This window comes from Rutidosis leptorrhynchoides, chromosome 11, assembly GCF_046630445.1.
Source record: "Rutidosis leptorrhynchoides isolate AG116_Rl617_1_P2 chromosome 11, CSIRO_AGI_Rlap_v1, whole genome shotgun sequence".
Classification (NCBI taxonomy): domain Eukaryota; kingdom Viridiplantae; phylum Streptophyta; class Magnoliopsida; order Asterales; family Asteraceae; genus Rutidosis; species Rutidosis leptorrhynchoides.
Window position 1 is genome coordinate 388,413,554 of NC_092343.1, and position 22,833 is coordinate 388,436,386.

Below are 22,833 nucleotides of genomic sequence, written 5' to 3' on the forward strand. Positions count from 1 at the left end.
CATTCTAATACAAGGTAATAATCATATTCAAACTTTGGTTCAATTTCTATAACTATAACAATCTTATTTCAAGTGATGATCTTACTTGAACTTGTTTTCGTGTCATGATTTTGCTTCAAGAACTTTGAGCCATCCAAGGATCCATTGAAGCTAGATCCATTTTTCTCTTTTCCAGTAGGTTCATCCAAGGAACTTAAGGTAGTAATGATGTTCATAACATCATTCGATTCATACATATAAAGCTATCTTATTCGAAGGTTTAAACTTGTAATCACTAGAACATAGTTTAGTTAATTCTAAACTTGTTCGCAAACAAAAGTTAATCCTTCTAACTTGACTTTTAAAATCAACTAAACACATGTTCTATATCTATATGATATGCTAACTTAATGATTTAAAACCTGGAAACACGAAAAACACCGTAAAACCGGATTTACGCCGTCGTAGTAACACCGCGGGCTGTTTTGGGTTAGTTAATTAAAAACTATGATAAACTTTGATTTAAAAGTTGTTATTCTGAGAAAATGATTTTTATTATGAACATGAAACTATATCCAAAAATTATGATTAAACTCAAAGTGGAAGTATGTTTTCTAAAATGGTCATCTAGACGTCGTTCTTTCGACTGAAATGACTACCTTTACAAAAACGTCTTGTAACTTATTTTTCCGACTATAAACCTATACTTTTCTGTTTAGATTCATAAAATAGAGTTCAATATGAAACCATAGCAATTTGATTCACTCAAAACGGATTTAAAATGAAGAAGTTATGGGTAAAACAAGATTGGATAATTTTTCTCATTTTAGCTACGTGAAAATTGGTAACAAATCTATTCCAACCATAACTTAATCAACTTGTATTGTATATTATGTAATCTTGAGATACCATAGACACGTATACAATGTTTCGACCTATCATGTCGACACATCTATATATATTTCGGAACAACCATAGACACTCTATATGTGAATGTTGGAGTTAGCTATACAGGGTTGAGGTTGATTCCAAAATATATATAGTTTGAGTTGTGATCAATACTGAGATACGTATACACTGGGTCGTGGATTGATTCAAGATAATATTTATCGATTTATTTCTGTACATCTAACTGTGGACAACTAGTTATAGGTTACTAACGAGGACAGCTGACTTAATAAACTTAAAACATCAAAATATATTAAAAGTGTTGTAAATATATTTTGAACATACTTTAATATATATGTATATATTGTTATAGGTTCGTGAATCAACAGTGGCCAAGTCTTACTTCCCGACGAAGTAAAAAAATCTGTGAAAGTGAGTTATAGTCCCACTTTTAAAATCTAATATTTTTGGGATGAGAATACATGCAGGTTTTATAAATGATTTACAAAATAGACACAAGTACGTGAAACTACATTCTATGGTTGAATTATCGAAATCGAATATGCCCCTTTTTATTAAGTCTGGTAATCTAAGAATTAGGGAACAGACACCCTAATTGACGCGAATCCTAAAGATAGATCTATTGGGCCTAACAAACCCCATCCAAAGTACCGGATGCTTTAGTACTTCGAAATTTATATCATATCCGAAGGGTGTCCCGGAATGATGGGGATATTCTTATATATGCATCTTGTTATTGTCGGTTACCAGGTGTTCACCATATGAATGATTTTTATCTCTATGTATGGGATGTGTATTGAAATATGAAATCTTGTGGTCTATTGTTACGATTTGATATATATAGGTTAAACCTATAACTCACCAACATTTTTGTTGACGTTTTAAGCATGTTTATTCTCAGGTGATTATTAAGAGCTTCCGCTGTCGCATACTTAAATAAGGACAAGATTTGGAGTCCATGCTTTTATGATATTGTGTAAAAACTGCATTCAAGAAACTTATTTTGTTGTAACATATTTGTATTGTAAACCATTATGTAATGGTCGTGTGTAAACAGGATATTTTAGATTATCATTATTTGATAATCTACGTAAAGCTTTTTAAACCTTTATTGATGAAATAAAGGTTATGGTTTGTTTAAAAATGAATGCAGTCTTTGAAAAACGTCTCATATAGAGGTCAAAACCTCGCAACGAAATCAATTAATATGGAACGTTTTTAATCAATAAGAACGGGACATTTCACTTTACGTGTGGCGAAGCAGGCCATTACGCGAAGGACTGCCCGAGGAAGAAGAAAGATGGACCCACTCAGGGAACTGCAACCACCCATCACCCCGGTGGGACATGCAATGGCATTAACTCAGTTAAAGGTACGTTTTTTTCCGCCCAGCTATCTTAATGTTTATGTTTTGTTTGATACTGGCGCTGATAGAAGTTTTATATCTAAGGATATTTGTCACAATGTTAAGAAACCTGGTTCTTCCTTAGATAACGTGTATTCCATAGAACTAGGAAATGGTAACTTGATGAGAGCTGATAAGATTTATCATGGTTGTACTTTGACATTAGAAAGTAAGCCTTTTAGCATTGATGTGATACCTATTAAACTGGGAAGTTTTGACCTTGTGGTTGGAATGGACTGGTTAGCTGATAACAAAGCTGAGGTGGTCTGTGACCTAAAGGCTATTCGTATTCCAATTGCTGACGGTGAACCTATGATGATTTATGGTGAAAAGAATGGTTCATAATTACATCTCATTAACTGCTTGAAAGTCCAGAAGTATGTGAGAAAGGGATGTATTGCGTTCTTGGCTCATGTAAGCCAAATTGTACCAGAAGAAAGGAGACCCGAAGACGTTCCTATAGTTAAGGAATTTCTTGAAGTTTTTCCGGAGGAATTACCTGGTCTCCCACCGCATTGAAAAATTGAGTTTCAGATATACTTAGTGCCAGGATCGGCACCGGTGGCTCGCGCACCGTACAGACTTGCACCCCCAGAAATTCAAGAGTTGTCTAGTCAATTGCAAGAGTTGTTAGACAAAGGATTTATTCGACCGAGTTCTTCGCCTTGGGGAGCTCCGGTCTTGTTTGTTAAGAAGAAGGATGGGTCGATGAGATTGTGTATCGACTACAGAGAATTGAACAAGTTGACAATCAAGAATCGGTATCCGCTACCGAGGAATGATGACTTATTTGATCAGCTGCAGGGATCCAGTTGTTATTCGAAGATTGATTTGAGATCCGGGTATCACCAATTGAGAGTCAAAGAAGCTAATGTCCCGAAGACAGCGTTTAGAACATGATATGGACATTATGAGTTTACAGTGATGTCGTTTTGTTTGACGAACGCGCCAGCAGTGTTCATGGACCTCATGAACCGTGTGTGTAAGCCATACCTAGATAAATTCATCATTATTTTTATTCATGATATATTGGTGTACTCCAAGAACAGAGAAGAGCACGAGCAGCATCTACGTTCGATATTGACTATACTTAGAGAAGAGCAGTTGTATGCAAAGTTCTCTAAGTGTGACTTTTGGTTACCAGAAGTACAATTTCTTAGCCATGTTGTAGGGGCCAAGGGAATACAGGTCGATCCAGCAAAGATTGAGTCGGTTAAGAATTGGGAAACTCCAAAGACGCCAACGCAGATTAGGCAATTTTTGGGTCTAGCTGGTTACTACAGAAGATTCATTGAAGGATTCTCTAAGATCGCCCGACCATTAACCGCATTGACTCATAAGGGCAAGAAGTTTGAGTGGTCAGAACCGCAAGAGACTGCATTTCAGTTGTTGAAGGAGAAGTTAACAATTGTACCAGTATTGTCTCTACCCGAGGGAAGTGAAGATTTTGTTGTTTATTGTGATACCTCACGTCAAGGAATGGGCTGCATGCTTATGCAACGAAATAAAGTTATTGCTTATGGATCGCGTCAGTTAAAAATTCACGAGCAGAACTACACTACACACGACCTTGAGTTAGGAGCTGTTGTCTTTGCACTTAAAATGTAGAGACACTACCTGTTTGAAACCAAGTTCACTATCTTCACTGACCATAAGAGTTTACAGCACATATTCAATCATAAACAGCTCAACATGAGAGAACGACGTTGGATGGAACTACTTAACAATTATAACTGCGAACTTCAATACCATCCGGGCAAGGCGAATGTTGTGGCGGATGCCTTAAGCAGAAAGGAACGAGAGAGACCTCTTAGGGTTAAAGCGCTTAACATAGTTGTCCGTACGAATCTCACATCACAAATCCGTGAAGCACAACAAGAAGCAGTGAAACAAGAAAATTTCGATGTTGAATTTCTCAGAGGAATAGATAAGAAATTTGACATCAAGGAGGATGGAACACGGTACTTTGCCAATCGAATCTGGGTACCAAAATTTAGTGGATTGAGAAAACTAGTGTTGGAGGAAGCACACAAGTCAAGGTACTCAATTCATCCGGGATCAGATAAGATGTACCAAGATTTGAAGGTGTTTTATTGGTGGCCAAATTTGAAAGCTGAGATTGCTACCTATGTTGGAAAGTGCTTGACTTGCGCTAAAGTCAAGGCTGAACATCAGAAGCCATCAGGATTATTAACTCAACCAGAGATTCCCAGTGGAAGTGGGAAGGAATTTCCATGGACTTCATTACAAGACTGCTGAGAACGGCGGGAGGTCACGATACTATTTGGGTTATCGTGGATCGTCTCACTAAGTCCGCACACTTCTTACTGATAAGAGAAACTGATAAAATGGAGAATTTGGCTCAGATCTACATTAAGGAAATCGTCTCTAGGCATGGAGTGCCTATATCTATTATAGCCGATCGCGACAGCAGATTTACTTCCAGATTTTGGCAATCATTACAGAAAGCAATGGGGACCCGTTTAGATATGAGTACAGCATATCACCCCCAGACAGATGGCCAGAGCGAACGAACTATTCAGACTTTTGAGGACATATTGAGAGCGTGTGTCATTGATTTCGAAAACGGATGGGATAAGTATTTACCACTAGCTGAGTTCTCATACAATAACAGCTACCATGCGAGCATTAAAGCTGCACCTTTCGAAGCGTTGTATGGAAGGAAGTGTAGATCTCCCGTTTGTTGGAGCGAATTGGGAGATAGTCAATTGACAGGTCCTGAGATTATTCAGGAGACAACTGAGAAAGTCCTACAAATTCAGGAACGACTGAGAATGGCTCGAAGTCGTCAAAAGAGTTACGTCTATGTTAGACGGAAGGACATAGAGTTTCAAGTTGGTGACAAGGTTATGCTTAAGGTATCACCTTGAAAGGGTGTTGTACGATTTGGAAAACGAGGTAAACTGAGTCCTAGATATGTTGGACCATTTGAGATAACTGAAAGAGTTGGACCGGTAGCTTACAGATTGGAACTGCCACAAGCACTCAGCGGTATACACGACGTTTTTCATGTATCCAATCTAAAGAAGTGCCTAGCCGATGATAATTTGATTATTCCTTTAGAGGAACTACGTATCGACGACAAACTTCATTTCATTGAGGAACCTGTTGAAATCTTGGGCCGTGAGGTCAAACAGTTGAAGCAAAGCAGAATTTCTATCGTAAAAGTTCGATGGAACGCGAGAAGAGGACCAGAGTTCACGTGGGAGCGTGAAGACCAGATGATGCTGAAGTATCCGCAATTGTTTCCCGAGAAAACTACTTCAGCGGACGATCACTAAAATTTCGGGACGAAATTTTCAATAACAGGTGGGTAATGTAATAATCCTAATTTTTCCGTTACTTCCGTTAACCTTCCGTTAGTCTATTTAACGGCAATTATTTAACTTTTATGCGTTTACGTGTATTAAATGCGTACTTGATCTTCGGAGGGTTTCAATAATTAATATGGTTTCATATTAATTCAAATAAATATTTCGGATAATGAAATACGATAAAAACGATACGATTTTAATAATAGCTTTTTGAGCAACGAAACGCTCGGGTATATTTTAATAATTAATTTTATTAATTATTAACTTTTTAAAATATTTAATTTATTGAGTTTTTAATAAATTAAACAATTGGTTGCGTTTAACGATCGGGTTAGCGTTCCGGGCCTTTGGTACGACTAAACGGCACTTAAAACGGATCACGATTACACGAAATTGCAAAACGAGAGCCCGGGAACACTCCCATGGGCCCCAATCGGCCAACCCCCTCCCCTCTCCCCTTTATTTTGTTAAATGTTGGTTTAGTTGAGGGACTTAAGTGTATTTATCAATATTAGGGCTAGATATAAATAGCATGTGTTAACCTAATTTAGTCATAATCCCCTATATCAATTTTTGAGCAGTCGATCTCCCTCTCCCTCCCCAAAACCGTCGCCCAACACCACCATCATCATACCATTCAATTTTCACTTTTTGATAAAACCTTGAACACGAAAGTTGCAATTCTCGATCTCCTCTACGCGTTGGTATAATTCTTTTAGCGATCTAAGGTATAATTGCATGAACCCTAATTCTTAAAATATGATTTTTATAAGAGTTTTATACTTATGTTGTCAATTGCTCAAGTCTATACGCGTACGTGTTAATCGTTATCGTTATTTTGATTGTTTGATGCGCTAGGGTTTAAAAACGAATTTGTTATTGTTTGATCAGAAAAATTAAGTTTTTAAAATGTTAATTATTATGTTATAATCAGATTTTTTGCACAAAAAACTATTGAGTTTAGGCTTTGGATTCGCTTGATTTCGTTTCCGTATGATTAAGTTATGTCAATTTGAATTATCGTTGTGTTTTTGTTGCTTGATCAGAAATATGGTATTGATAGACAACGAATTTGCATGTAAGACTTATACCACTGGAAAGATAATTTAAAAACACTCAATTTAGACTAGGATATCATGTCATTTGCTTATGTATAGCCCGAGATATGCTTGAATTAGTGTAAAAGTAGTTTTATACAGCACTTGCATGAAAATAATCTTGTATGATAAAATATGTTAACTTCTGTGATTAAAGCTTTACATATTTGAAAATTAGACAAAAAGTAATTCATCTTTCATGTGGATATCATAGGCTAATTGTATCTAGATCTTCAGATAATTGCGTGCGAATGTGACTAACTAAATAAGAATCGAATCTGTAACTTGCTCACGGTTTTGTACTCTGTGGATTGTGTGAATTGCATGAGCATTTATGCTTCTTTAAAATGAAACTTAACATGATATGTGACTTATTGTTAGTTTATGTCAATCTCTGAAACCTTATGCATTGGGCACAATAGAGCCATACTTTATGCGAATTCTGATTTGAGCTGAAAACTGAATGTTCAACTTGTACGAATAAACTGTACAAATTGGCTAAACAAAAGTTGCTAGATTTTTGATATGTGTTACTTTGATTTGTCCATGAACTATTTCCACTGTTCTTGTATCAATTGCATGTTCCTAACTCCGGTTATAGCCAAAACAAAATCAGTGCGCGGTCAGAAACTGACTTGGCAAACCCCAAATGTATCCCTTCTGATTCCTGACTTTTAATTATCGTATGAGTCCCTGGCTGGACTTTTTGGAATCGATTTTAAGTATATTTATGATCTGGAGTTTGTCATGTTTACGTGAATTTTGTACTATGAGATAATGTGCTAAGTATGCTACGTGTTCATGAACTTTGTGCGTAACGATAAACTGAAATTGTGAAAATGATCATTCATGACCTAAAACGTATTGTTTGACTTAGGTTTGACATGTTGACCAATATTTGATATGAAACTACTGATGTTGACTTTAGTTGACCACATTGACCAAGTTTGACTTTTGGTTGACTTCGGTTGACTTTGTTTGACTTGCATGATATAGTTGACTTTTACTTTGAAACGCGTCGAGTCGAGCAATAGGACAACGTACACTATGAAACCACATTTATTTAAGATACATATATTGACCAACCTGCATACGTATACTTAGGTTGCATTACTCGGGTATAAACCGTACAAGTTAATTGTTCACTTTTCAATCCGAGCTTTATTCAAAGGTGAGTCTACAGCCCCGCTTTTTACATGTTTTTAGGGATGAGAATACACGCTGTTATACTTACATTTTCAATTACTTTTGTATTGACATGAGTACTACATATATGCATATTGAGTTTGTTCAAAAAGCCTCTAGCTTGAATACTTTTAATACCATCGGTGTAAGCACAATTTAGATGGACGGATCTGTTAGGTTGACAACCTCACGCACTATAAAAACTGTGGTGCATTTACTTTGAACATTAAATACAACTGAACAAGTGTATAACATTTTACGAGGTAAGGCGGGTATAGTGGCTTCGATACTCGGGTCATTGCTAGTATTCAGGTGCTCAGATTATGCAAACGTTAGAATCTCGTGGTCAAGGAAACTAAACTATTTTTCTGATAACTGTTTTTCAGATACTGTTACATTACTTTAAACTTGTAGATTCACCAACATTATTTGTTGACCTGTTTTTGCGTGTTGTTATTCTCAGGTCCTTAAGAGGTATGCTTCCGCTATGTTTGCTGCATGACTGGCCGTGGAGTCAGCATTTGATTTTAAAGAACATTATTTACTTTTGCATTTAAAACTTTTATACTGTTTAAATACTGTTGGCTTGTGGTTACGATCACAACAGTGTTTCTATTTTGAGATTATTGACTTATGTTTTTGAAAGTTAATTTTTAAATAAAATTAAATGCGATTACTTTAAACGTCTCATATAGAGGGCGTAACTGTTAACTGTGCGACCTGGATTAACACGCCGTCAGATGGTAATTTGGCGGGGTGTTATACTACTAATCTCCAGTTAGTCGCACTCACTGATTACCAGCAATTGAGAAGGTGTTCAGCTATCTAATCACTGAACCTTCTCTTTCTCCTTTTCTCCTGAGAAAAACATATACACAAGTTAGTTATAGCGTTATAGTCATCAGTATACAAACGGACAGCATAACGGCTAGAAATCAACACTTAAACAAAAATTCAGGTTATGATATACACCCGTATGGTTGCAGGTGCATCCGTACGGTTACAGACTCCATCCGTACGGATAGTACGAACCACGTGTTTGTTCGTGTTAACGATTGGTGGGATTTATACTATGCGAATGAGATGATGGTTCGTGCGAACCATCGAGTGACTCGTGCGAACCAGTTATACGTTAGTACGAATAATATCCTACTTGTGCGAGTGAGATGGTGGGTCGTGCGACCCAAGTGATGGTTCGTACGATTGTGTATTATGCTTATAATCATTTGGTTAGGTATCGTATGCGAATGACCTTGTCTGGTTCGTGCGAACCAGTACTTCAACCCTGCGAACCACATCGTTTATGTGTTAATTTTTGTGTATATTTATCGTACGAACCAATGGTGCCTCGTGCGAACGAGTCATCCATTCGCATGAATGATATGTGTTGTACGAATAAGAAATGGGTTATACGAATGACAGTGTCCAGAATTGGTTTTAGTGTAATGTTGACCATTGGATGTGATTATATATTATCAATGCTTTAGATTCAGTATATAATTGAGTTATGATTACTGACTTGATCTGTATCATTCTCAGGTGACAAAGTAGATGTGAAGACTCAGTATTATTAGACCACTGAGTTGCGATAGTATCGGTGAGTGGGACTATCTCCGAATATAGTATATAGTAGGAAGTTGTGCTACTTTGATTGTATAGATGTTATATTATTATGCTTTACTATTATAATTTAGATGCTATGTTGATTTTCTGGTTGTCTGTGTACTAGTTGATATAACCTCGATCTCTTAGGTTAAGCATAAAGAGGTCAACATCGATCTATCAGGTTTAGTCCTGGTGCTATTGTATGTTGAGTATAGAAATAAATGACGCATCTATTGCGTGTGGATAGATATACTGGAGATTCAGTAGTAGGAACTATCGATAAACCCTAGCCCGATCAACTAGTGGTTGCAGGCACGTACGAGCCGCTGATCCTTTAGTTAGAGTTGTTTGTTGTTGTTGTTGTTTTCGTTTTTGTTGTTGCTGTTGTTGATAGTTGTTGTACAAGTTAGTACTGTATGCTAGATATGTTAGGAAGTTTCATTCACTTAACTTCTTGGTAATCTCCCACATCCTTTCCATGCAGGTTTTGTATATTTTGTATGCTAGATAGAAAGGAGCGGGCATGGTGAAGATATGTTTGACAAAGCCGAACTCTGATGTCTAGTCTTTTGTATATGTAAACAGTTGTTAACATAACACATGTTTTGTAAGGTTGTTAATAAGAAAATATTTATATTAAATTATGTTAATATAATGTGGTTTGTTTAATTATGTCTTCCGCTATGATTTTAAAAAAAGTACAGTGTTACAAGTTGGTATCAGACCGTAGGTTTTGCAGCATGTACATGTGAGTGTCATGTTTTTAAACTCACTGAAACATACAAGTAGGGGAAGAAATAAGTGAATGTAGGTGTTATGTGATTAGATTATTGTGGTTAGTGATAGGTACTAACTGATTATCTTCTAAGCTTTTGTGTGGGATGTTGTGATAAGATATGTATGACGATCGATCAAACCATGTTGGTGCGCTGTTAATCCCCAGTTTCTTTAGAGCTATGTCTGTGAGTCATGGTTTAAGATTTGACATGTCAATAGCATTGTAGAAGAGTATTGAGTTGGCTAAAGACACGTATTTTTATCTGTGATAAAGTGAACTACGAGATACGAAGGAAAAGATAAAAGAAATGGAGTAGCAAGAGACCCAATTAGTGCCGGCTACAGTTACTCCCCGGATAAGTATCCTGTTGTGGGTGGGGTCAGGGGTGCAGGTGGGATCGATGTGTTGATTGTGAGGTAGATAAGATGATGTCATATTCTTCTTATTCTTCATAAAGGTACATTGTTATTACATTGATGTAATTAGTGGTGTACAGTTAGATTGTGCACACGTGTTTTTTTGTGTTAGTAATCTGTCGTGACTAGTTGAGATTACTTGTGATATAATTGTTTCTTCCTTTAAGGTAGCAGTAGCTGATGGTTTGACGGCTCCAGTTACTACTGTTTTATCTGGAGCTACCATTGACATTATTGGGATCTTAAGTTGCTATTGTTTTCCGTCTTTAATCTAGTGTTTAACGTTTGATCTAAGATTCAATAATCGTCTACACATCACATTTTGTTCGATCTTCCAATGTACGAAAATACGTGTCAATTGATAAAAAATAGAGTAACTTTCTGCTGTCTTGTTAATTCCATAGATCGTGATGGATTATATCTTACAGCACACCACTGTCTTTAGCTAGCAGAACCAGAAACATATTATCATGATCTTTTGAAATAAACGCTTTTCTTTCGCAGATGATTAATTTCAAAAAAAAAGAACCTAAACCCATTAAGTAAATATCCGATAAAAACTACTCTCGTTGAGTAAATATGCGATTTGTACGTCAGACCTCCAATTTTGTGAGTTTCAGGCTCAATATGCCCTTTGGTACCAATAGGTTCACAAATGAAAACTTGATGCATTCTATCTTTTGAATGTTTAATAGGAAACTCAAATTCAGATTACTTTGGTGTTGGTTTATTTTTTGATTGAAAAGTGATATGGTTACTTGTTCCACATTGGTAGATGGAAGAAAAGAGGGGTAACTTCTTTAAATATAAAATGATGTTGTCCCACATCCGTGGGAGGAAGAAGTTGGAGGTGGATGATTTGGTTATAAAATGAGGTCATGAGCATCATTCCAACTCGTACCAATCAATACAATTTAAGTATTTGATTATTTTTTCTTTCTTACCCATGTTTGACAGTTGTATTAGTTAAATACTTTGGAGAGTGTAGTTGGCTTAAGAGAGTCGTCTATGTCATTGTAACAATTTGTGATATAGTGAATTTCTCTCTTTGAGGGCCCGTGATTTTTCTTCTATTTTGGATTTTCCACGTTAAATTATTGTGTTGTGAATTGTTCTTATTTCTTTACTGTTTTTCACTTGGCGTTTGTTGGGAATTAGTGAGACCGTAATTTTCTAACATTTGGCTCCCGTTTATGATCTAGGACCTCTTGTGACATAAGTGTACGGGGACGCCTCTTGTCAAAAAATAATTTAGGGACTCCTAATGAATCTAGGGTAAAACCACCAGAAACACTCATGTAATTTTTTATTTTAAATGATTAACAATACCTATGTGAAAATAAAGGTGGTGTCAATAGTATACACATAACAACTTACTATATGTAATTCATAAATTACGAATTTTTTAAAATAAACAAAAACAACAATATAATAATGACATATTTTTAAACTATGTAATTTTTTTAATTTTTTTTTTTTTTCGAGACAATTGTATTAAAATAGAGGGAGAATAAAACAAAGTTGTATTCTAACTATGCAGAAATGTAAAAGGTGGCCCAATTTTTAAATTTTTTTGGCGAAAAACGTTAATATAAATATAAATTTAAATAAATCAACTGTCAGTTTGACATGACCTTACGATCAATTTGACAAACGTATTGATCTAAACCCAAAAAACATACCAACTACATTTATAGGTTGACAAATACATAACATTATCACATACACTACACAAATACAAAACTACTATCTAACAAACATATGTGAACCACTGAAGTATCAAACAAACCAATTCGCCTCTATTGAGAGATCCAACACTTGAGACGTCCCCTTTGAAGAACCATAAACATCAACAAACATCCGGTTAAAGGAATCATTCAAACTCTGGTCAAAGGAGTCACGTGACCCGACTCAATTTTCAATTATCGTCATGGTGTATAAAACTTTGGTAAGATTATAAAATTATTTTTTTCCCAAACTCCGGTCAAAGGAATCACGTGACCTGGCTCAATTTTCAATTACCGTCTTGTCTTGATGAATATAACTTAAAAATTAATTTTTAATTCAATTAATAAAGTGGATGAGCTCGTGCTAGCTATTAACAAATACTTTAATAATGTCTATATATTCAAGAGATGAAGAATCCTATTGTTGCTTAATACTGGTATTCAAACTTTCACTTTCACATTCACATTCACTTGATTAACCAACTGAAATATGGCATCAACATTAACCACGGAGTTTGCTCACTTACAAATCCCACTTGAAGACATTATAACGGCCACCAACAACTTCTCCGATAAAAATATCATCGGAAAAGGTGGTTTTGGAAAAGTGTACAAGGGAAAACTAAAAGACCCTTTTGGCAAGTGGATAAAAATTGCAGCTCGGAGGTTAGATCGTACGTACGGGCAGGGAGAAACTGAGTTCTGGACCGAGGTCTCTATGCTTTCAAGTCTCAAGCATAAAAATATTGTCTCTATGATAGGATTTTGCAATGAAAATGGCGAAAAGATCATCGTAAACCACCATTATCGCAATGGAAGTCTCAACATGCATCTAAGCAACAAGAACCTCACATTGCTTCACAGAGTTGATATATCAGAACGTATTGCAAGTGCATTATACTACTTGCATAGCCTACTATTAGAGAGTTATCATGTTATACATCGTAACATTAATAGCTCCACAATTTTATTAGATGATATGTGGGAGCCTAAGCTATCTGGATTTGAGTTTTCGATTAAACATCCAAAACATAGAATTGATCAGGTTTACATTAGTAAACCTATTGGCACCCGAGGGTATATTGACCCTGATACACACAGAATTGGAGGTGTGACGTACAAATCGGATGTTTACTCGATGGGAGTCGTATTTTTTGAGATCTTGTGCGGGAGAAAAGCATTTATTTCATGCGAAGCTGATGATAATAAGTTTCTAGTACAGCTGGCTAGGTCTCATTACGAAAACAAGACGCTGCGAGATATAATACCTCATGATCTATGGAATGATCAAGAATATAGCTCGGATTTGTTTAATTGTTTAGCACAAGCAGCTTATAACTCCACATTTGAAACTGGAACAGATCGCAAGTCTACAAATAACGTTTGGGGCTCATTACATGGTTTAACCAATTTTATCAAATATGGGCCGGTAATTTAAGACCATCACTTTTAATTCTTAAACTTCGTTGAGATACTTGTAATTAAATCTCTATTTTTTTTTTTAAGTTCGCTATTTAATTAATTGTTTTAATGTAGATTGGATCCAGCGGGTCAGGTAGTGCACTCACAGACTCGGTAGACAACAATGCTCCTAAAAGTGGGCCATTTAACCCAAAAAAGGTACTCCGTAATTTTATATTATAAAGAGGAAATTATAGCGATAGTCTATATGAAATTATATCAACTCATTAATCTAGTTGTTAACGATAAAAGTGTATAGTTTCTGTTAAAATGCAATGTAAATTTAGTATAATAGAATAATACTAGTGAAATGACCCGTGAAATCACGAGTTTGTTTAAATGAAACAGTTTAATGATATATTTTAGGTATTAAGTGAATTTAAACGCTAAAATCATTTAGTTTAATGACCCGACGGATTCCGACTAAGAAACTTCTCGTGGTTTTTACAAACACATTGATGTAATTAACTTGGTAAGAATAAATGAACTACATTAGTAAACAACAATGTTTTAATGAAAACAACCACCAACAAAAACTACCATCCAAAATAATAGCCTGAAAATACAAAACCTTAACATACAAAATGGCAAACAACCTTAAGAATTTAAAACCTTGATCACAAACTCTTACTTTTTTATTTTTAAATAAAAACTCAAACAATAAAGTTTATCAAATGAACTTTTAATGATGCAAAGTTTCAAGAAAGATTTACCTTGACAGTACTTAATAGGGTGAGAAATTCTTTTTTATCATCATCTTTATCATGAAAAGAATAACAGTTTATGAATCAAGAAAAGGAAGATGTAACCTAGTTTGTTAGTCATGAGGATTTGAAGCTTTGCATCTTTCTAGTAGCAGAATCTTTCCAGACATCTGCAAACAGTATTGTATACATTAGTCAATGGACACATATAATATGTTCATCTTGGGTTTTTGCATACAAACATGAAATTTTGATGTAATATCAAATATACACTGCAACCTTCCAATCAATTCCATATAAAAAGAAGTGATACAAAATAAGAGTAAGAAGAATCACACTTCATACATATTCCTGATGTTTTTTTTTGTTTTTTCATATTTTATGTTCTTTTCATGAAATTTTTGCCCTTACACCTACAACCAATCAAACAAAATTGATAAGTAATGGACTAAAAAATAATCATGAAAACTAGAAGTGATAATATTAACCCACTTACTTATGAATGGGTTAAAATTACATGACAACCCCTTCTTTTAATCTATGTTCAACCCTGAAAAACCCTTTTGCTACCATAACCAAAGTGCTATTGACAAAAATGTGTAATTGTGAGGTTTTGCGTCTTTCCAGGCACTGTAAAACATTAGTATATATTAGTCAGTGGTCACAAATAATATGTTTATCTAATTTGTTCATGAGGTTTTGCATACAAACTGAATTTTGATATAATATTTAATATCAGAGAACCAAATTCGATAACATAGCATAGATAAGTTTTGATTTTGAAGTGATACTCAAAAATACACATGGCAGGCTACCTACTATGATGAGTGTGATAAGGAAATCAAGATAGAGCGTACCAAAGAAACTATACCCAACTTTTTTTAGCATTAACAACTATAATGATAAAAGAAGCACATACCATTTCTGCCATTAACCTATCAATAATCAATAATTTACATAAAACGACCACCAATATTTGTATCATCAGAAGCACTAATGTGCAATAAACTCCTCATTAATATAAATGAGGACAAACAGTAAGTTCCAGCAAATATAAAACATCATACATACCTCCATTTAGAAAATACATTTGATCAAATATTGTGGAGCAGAATTCACGAAGCCTGACAGATGAAAAATGAAGTTAACTAATAAAGGCCAAATTTTCTATGTATTTTAGAAAATACATAAAAATATCACAGTCAAAAAGATGTACAAACTAACATATTAGTATAAAACTGAAATATAATACTAATAAACAGTCATATTCTTGCACTAACATGGGTCAAAATTACCAACCTAAAACAATTGGTTATACCCTCAAAAATAAGATCATATTTACTCCTTATCATCACACCTAATATAAGTCAATATTATCCGATCCCATGGCCAATTTGATACACCAAAATGGGTATAGCATGTACACCACATGTAGTTATTGACATAAAGTTAAAATTTAAATGTTATTGTTATGATGATACCTCATTAAGTAGCCCTAACATTACAAAATTTCACACATTCAGAACCCCTTGTAAGCATTTACCTTTGATCATTTTCTAACTAAAGCTAATAACAACAGAGTTACCTTGTCATTTTCCATGAAACTTTCACTGATTGGATCCTTTTAAGCTTAACCCAAAAAAATTAGCCTATGGACCAAATCTCATGACATAGGTTAGTAGTAACTACGTAGAAAATAATGCAATAAAACAGTAAGAGAAGAACTGCAGTTCAAGTATCATACTTACAAGATAGTGTTTGAGACCCACACAGCCCGAACTCATACATCCAGTTCACATTCACCTTGCAACTTCACGAATTAGAATTCATAAAATTTCAAGTAAAACCTATACACTCTAATGACTTTAGAATGTGAAATCATACTATATAATCGCACCTTATTGATAAGAAACAGCATAAACAACAATTAGACATAAGATTAGAACTGACAAGATAAAAATCTAAATCAACCCCAAAACTTCAACTTACCTATATAGAAATTATAACTATAGATTTCAGCCACCGCATCCATATTAGACAGATTGAAACATTAAAGGTCGATTCGTCACTATTGTGTACCTGTACATATTTCCAACAACAAAACAATCATTAACAAACATTAAGAAAGCATGGAGCTTAGTGCTTTGATTTTGTAGATCAATAAAAGCTGATCCGTTCTCTACCAATTTGAAGGGTGGAAACCCTATTTGACGATGGAATAAATTAGTTTATAATAAATTTTAAATTAGGGTTATACAATCTATATTCCGAAAGAAATCTGTGTTTATTTATTGTTAATTTTTTTAAATTTAATTAATCAATATTAATGGCATCAACTTGAGGGCTTAGATTTTTTTCTTTTTCTTTTTAATTTATTCTTAACAAAGAAATTAGCCTATTTATTACATCATCATTTTAGAGATTTAATAGAAACTATAGATAGATGGAATTAATAGATATATATAAGAAAAATATCTAAGATATTAGTATGTAAAAGAAAAAAAATTAAATTTTTTATATGTGAGAAATATCTAGATATTTATATATCTATGAAAATATTTAATATGTAGAAACTTCCATAGTGTAGTAAAAATATGGATGAATTTTTTATTTGTGTGTAAGAAGAGAAGAAGCAAGTTTTGAAGAAGTAAAAGAGTGAGTTAGAGAAAAGAAAATTTATAAGTAAAGAAAACAAAGATAGTGAAGTAAGTAAGTAATATTGTAATTGTATTTGTAATAATTAAATTGTTCTTTGTTAAGTTTACCGATTAAGCCTTAGTTTGTGTTTAAGTTCTTAGTGCACTTGTGTTATTTGTATTATATGGTCGGCTCTGCCGCCTGAATGGTCGACACTATCGCCTAAGTTTTGTTGTACGCTAAAGCTTCATAAAATTAAAGGTTAACCAACGTCACAGTGTTGGTGTAGTGAGTGTAATATAATCTAGGCCCTCTATAATGGGTGTGTTGAGCTTGTTGAAGCTTCCAACAGTTTGCTATGGTTGGTAAATGTTGTGTAATATTCTAGAACTCTGTATTATATATATATATATATATATATATATATATATATATATATATATATATATATATATATATATATATATATATATATTTGGGAAACCAATTTTTCACTCAATCGAGGAGATTTATTATAAAACATTCACATGGTATTACCCAATTGTGTTCAATATTCAAACAATTATAATTAACAAAGTTAAGATCCATATTTCACTTATGGTACCGACGGGTTTGCCGCGGATCGCTAATCATAAGCTATTTAGGTAGGTAAACATATTACCAATTTCATCCATTATGAAATTCTTAGCTTCTGCGGGATTTAGTGATAATCAATTATTTCACTTGGCATGTTTAATCCCTTCGATGCTAATCCTTCCTCGTGGCGGGTTTGCCGCGAACCACGATTTCAGATTGTAAACCGTCCATGATAGATACACGTGAAATCCGGCCAAAGACTCTCGGGTATCGCGAAATTCACCTCACCCTTCCCAACACCCAATTAAAGTCCGGCCCAAGACTCTCGGGTATCGCGAACTCTAATAGGTAGAAGGTTCGGATGTGTGTACTACTCATGGGTAGCGTAAAGTTTACATTTAAAACGGGTTTTTGTTTTCTTTTACCAAAAGTAGTTTATACCATTTTAAAACATTTGCTAATTATGTATTGGGTGTTGCGTTTGTTAAACTAATTTTAACCAAACCATTTTATATGATTATTATCCTTTTATTTTTAAAACATTTTCTAGCTAGCATGGCATAGACAAATAATAAAACAATAATAATCATGACACGCAAATATCGGTAGTATGCCTCTAGTCCTATGCGTTTTTCCGGTGAGCCAACACACGGAAAAACATGGTCAACTAGGGACATAACCTTGTGTGAGAATTGGCGTGAATTAAAACATGTTGGAGATTTATTCACTTTAACAAAGCATAAAGTCTAAAATTAATAATTTTAATTTTCTCATTTCATGTAAAACATGAAAAGAATTCATGTACTTTATTTTCTTAAATATTGAATCTTTAATAGTCAACATGCAAGTTACCATTAAAATTTTCGGATTTGGGCAGATTTATACATCAACTTTAAATGGTCATATCTTACTCATTTCTAATCCGTTTTCGATGAATTTTTTTTTTTCAAATTTAAGTTCTTTCAGTTACCTTTTAAATGCAATTGGTCTCATACAATAATATTGAGTTTAAAGCCCCGAAACAGTCCATCAAAGATGGACTGTCCAAGCTGGAAAAAAATTTCTTAAATGAAAATAATGAGTTTAACCCATTTTACATTTTGCCAAATTCCAAGATTCAAGTTAGTATTTAGGAAACATAAAACATAAATCGTGATATGTGTTTTGCATGTTTGTTATGCATAATCATCTCCAAGAATCATGCACAACACACCCATCAAAATTAAATATCACAAGAAAAAGTTTGCTAAAACTTGTACAAGATCGCTCGGATACCACTTGTTGGAGTATGATACCAAAACATAGCGAGCGGAAGCATTTTAAAATTTTACAAAATCATACTCTTCCAAGGACCCATGTACAAAACTTTTAGCAAACAAAATATAAAACGAACAAGAAGAGGTTAGATTACAACCTTTGTAGTCTTTGAAGATTGTTGTGGAGAACCCGAAGAAGAGTTCCTCTAAACGGTAGACACTCAAAGTTCCAACCTTGCTTTGATTTATACCTTCTATCTTTAAAAATCCTTTTCTTCTCTTTTGTTTTAAAGACCACAGAAAAAAAACTTGCAAAGTGTTTTTCTATCTTGACTCTCAAGTACTATTCTTCCTTTTGTGTTAAAAGACCACCGAGAAAAAAAAAACTTACAAGTCTTATTGGATTTTCTTGGTCAAAGGTAATAAAAGAGAATAATGGGAGAGTTCTCCTCTTTTGAGATGTATGTATCAGTTATTAAAAGACAGAGTAAAGACAAAGTAAGCATGCCATTTTTATATTTTCAAGTAAGGTAAACATGTGTTGATGTCCCCTAGATGAATTGAAGCACGCCTTATGCCTTCTGTCCTTTTTTTTTATGTGATGTGTTTTCTAGCATGCATGTAAATATATATAATATATGTATAAACATCATCTAGATATAACATATACATTTATTTAGTTAATTACTAGTTAATAAATTAACAAATTAATTAACTAATCTCAAAACTTATTTAATTTATTAAACCATTAACAATTGATTAATAAATTAATTCCCAATTAGAAGGTACATCAAACAATTTATGATTGGCCTTTGTGTGTGACCGAATAGGATAGATGGACTTTATATTATTTAATGTCATGGGCATACCTTCGGAATATATGTACCACGGTTAAACTATTAGCCAACCCGAGAACATATTTCCAACAGTTACTTGGGCATAACTCCTACATTTTGAAATGCTATTTGTTTTTTGAATGACTGTAACAAAATGTTTCTGGTCTAAACCGTATAGAAAAGAATCTATTTTGATTTTTCACCCATTACTCAACCCATCCGATTGACCCATTTTTACCATCTTTAGAGACTACAACAATTAAGTTACATCGAAGTACATTTCATTTTAAGGAAGTTGGAAACTGTTAGGACACATGTTCAACAGAATTGTGAAAAACACTAGACTAAAACATACTTGATGAAGTGAAGGGTGCCTTATGTTTAAGCATATATGACCTCCAAGATCCGTTTATGGTGGTACAATTTCAGCTTCTATTGCACCTGTAAATGACAATCAAATCAACATTAATGAGTCTTCATTATTAAAAAAAAATGCATAACTATATATTAAAAAAGTGAGTTAGACTGGATAACAACTCAAATAGTAACAGGGAAATTTTTTAACTACTTAATAGATGTGAAAATCTCAACCCAATTACTTATGAATCTGTAGATCCAAGTAATGTCTTATCTCTTACCCGTTGTTGGACAATAAGTTCCTAAGGTCAACCCGTCAACCAACCCACAATGATGTATTTCAAAAAGTTAGTCATTTTGATGTATTAAAAACCCGACTATAAGTAATAATGGGTCACAATTTAAACCCATTAACTGATTACTTATATTAATACACGCACTTGTATTACCAGTTAAATAGCTATAAATCATCATCATGAGGGTAAACCAGGTGGGAATTTCAACCCCTTTACTTCTAACCAATATAGTTTGAAAAACCGATGGCATTAATCATTAATCATTGGAATAGAAAAATTCGATACAGATCTCCTAAATCATTAATCATGTCGGTGATATTCAAAATTACAATAAAAAATCATTGATGGCATTTAAAGAGTGATTGTTTGCTTACCTATTGGGAAACCGATAGAACCACCATACATCTAAACACAAAAACAAACCTAAAACAGCTATAATTAAGAATCTTACCAGTCACGCGAATAGACCTGGAGAAGCTTAATCAACGTCTTAATCAACTTCAAAGGCCATCCTCAACAAAATATACCTGAAGTACAATCCCGTATAGAAAAGGTTCAAGCCTGAACCCACAAAAGATAATATTAGTGAAGGTCGATGATCAGCCGTGTTGGACTGTTGGTATTAATAAGGCCATGATTTTGATCTGCATATATTTACATGACATGATCAAGATAAAATAAATTATAAAAACTTATAAATAAACGGAATCTACAATATCAATTTATAGATATTCCTACTACTATGTATTATTGACCAGCATCGTTGATATTATTTATACCAACAATTCTTGATAAACTTAGCACAATAAATAACTACACTAACTAAAATAAGGGAGAATGTCAAATGTAAAAGCAAAGTTGTTGACTGATAAGAAAAAAACTTACAATATGAATAATAGAAGATGTAGACAAGATGAAAGGTTAAAATCCATAAAATAAATTCAGTGCCATTATAATTAAGCATAATAACGACGGAACCTTAAAGAATCAATATTAATCCCTATCAAAGCGGACGTGACATCAACATATCTCTTTATATACCTATGCTGAACTGTAATTTCTATCAAAACAGCAAGTTGACCAACAAAGCAGCAAGTTCTGCTAATTATAAAGAATGCCTCTTTATCATATAGATATATTACTTGATCTTCACGTTACATAAAAGAGATCTAAGACAGAACAACCAAAATAGATGATTAATAAGATAGAAAGTATGATGATTGGTCAAATTTGACCCAATTGACAGTTTGTTAATATCTTAAAAGTAACAGAATTAGAATTAGGATCTACGGAGTACTACATATAAATTAGGATCTACGGAGTATGATTATTGGTCAAATTTGACCCAATTAGGATCTACAGAGTACTCCATATAAGTTGAAAGATGAATTTATGGAGTGCTTGTACTTTGCTACCAATATAAATTTATATAAAATAATGTAAAAAAGATTGAAATAGTAGCAGGTACAGAGAACTGATAGAAGTATCAAACTAAAATAATCTTGGAGAGCTTGTTTAGCATTGACGTTGTTGTTGTTGTTGTTGTTGAAGAAGTATCAACAAGATGTGAAGCACCAAATCCCACGACTGTACTGATGGCGATAGCAACGATATGGAGAGCTAGGGTTGAAGGGTGTCAAATAAACTCACAATTTTTGAAACCCCTAATTTTCAAAGAAGCTCCCGTGTTTATTTTAATTTGAAGGGTATTAAGGACAAATAACTTAGTTAATGGTGATTTATTAGCTAATTATTTTAGTAGATGATTAAGGATCGTTGGATCAAGCGGTATTATAATGTAATTTTTTAATCTAATGGTAATTAAGAGAGTTTTGAAAACATTTATTAGCTAATCGAGACTCTCTTTTAATGTATAATAGGATAACATAAGTATTTAATTAATTAATCAAATATTAGTCATAGTATAAGTATTATTAATTAATAATAAATTTTAATCATATCATAAGTATTATTAATTAATAATGAATTATAAATCATATCATAAGTTTCTAATTATAATTATTAAATCTTAAGTATTTAATAATTAATTTATAATTAAATAATAACTAAGTCTTATAATAATTAAATAATTAATTAATCCTTATTATAAGTCTTATTATAATAATCTCATAATATAAGTTTAATACTTATCATAAGTATTTTCCATTAATAATAAAAGTATTATTAATCATAAGTTTAATTAAAATGTTAATTAAATCATAAGTAGTTAAATAATGATATAATAAATATATATCATAAGTCTTAAATTATAAT

The 22,833-nt window shown here is 33.4% G+C and overlaps 1 protein-coding gene and 1 long non-coding RNA gene across 4 annotated transcripts; one reads left to right on the forward strand and one right to left on the reverse strand.

The window, feature by feature from the left end:
* The first annotated feature begins 12,926 nt into the window (after window positions 1-12,926).
* LOC139876034 (receptor-like protein kinase HERK 1) lies at window positions 12,927-14,080 on the forward strand. The gene is made up of 2 exons (XM_071863331.1): window positions 12,927-13,865; window positions 13,973-14,080. Exons 1-2 carry the CDS (start codon window positions 12,927-12,929, stop codon window positions 14,078-14,080), a joined length of 1,047 nt encoding a protein of 348 aa, XP_071719432.1.
* A 541-nt stretch (window positions 14,081-14,621) lies between these two features.
* Window positions 14,622-21,894, reverse strand: LOC139877463 (uncharacterized). Of its 3 annotated transcripts, XR_011768605.1 has the most exons (7): window positions 21,011-21,894; window positions 20,262-20,347; window positions 16,591-16,680; window positions 16,350-16,411; window positions 16,187-16,250; window positions 15,673-15,725; window positions 14,622-14,771 (listed from the first exon to the last, which is right to left on the reverse strand). It is a non-coding gene; the product is annotated as an uncharacterized lncRNA (long non-coding RNA). The 3 variants fall into 3 exon arrangements; XR_011768604.1 differs by having other exon boundaries at window positions 16,187-16,411; XR_011768603.1 differs by having other exon boundaries at window positions 14,760-14,771; window positions 15,673-16,411.
* Window positions 21,895-22,833: the final 939 nt, after the last annotated feature.

Coding starts and splice junctions, on each gene's coding strand:
- LOC139876034 (XM_071863331.1), top strand. CDS start 12,927: ATGGCATCAACATTAACCACGGAGTTTGCTCACTTACAAATCCCACTT. Junction 13,866..13,972: donor ATTTTATCAAATATGGGCCG/GTAATTTAAGAC, acceptor GTTTTAATGTAG/ATTGGATCCAGCGGGTCAGG.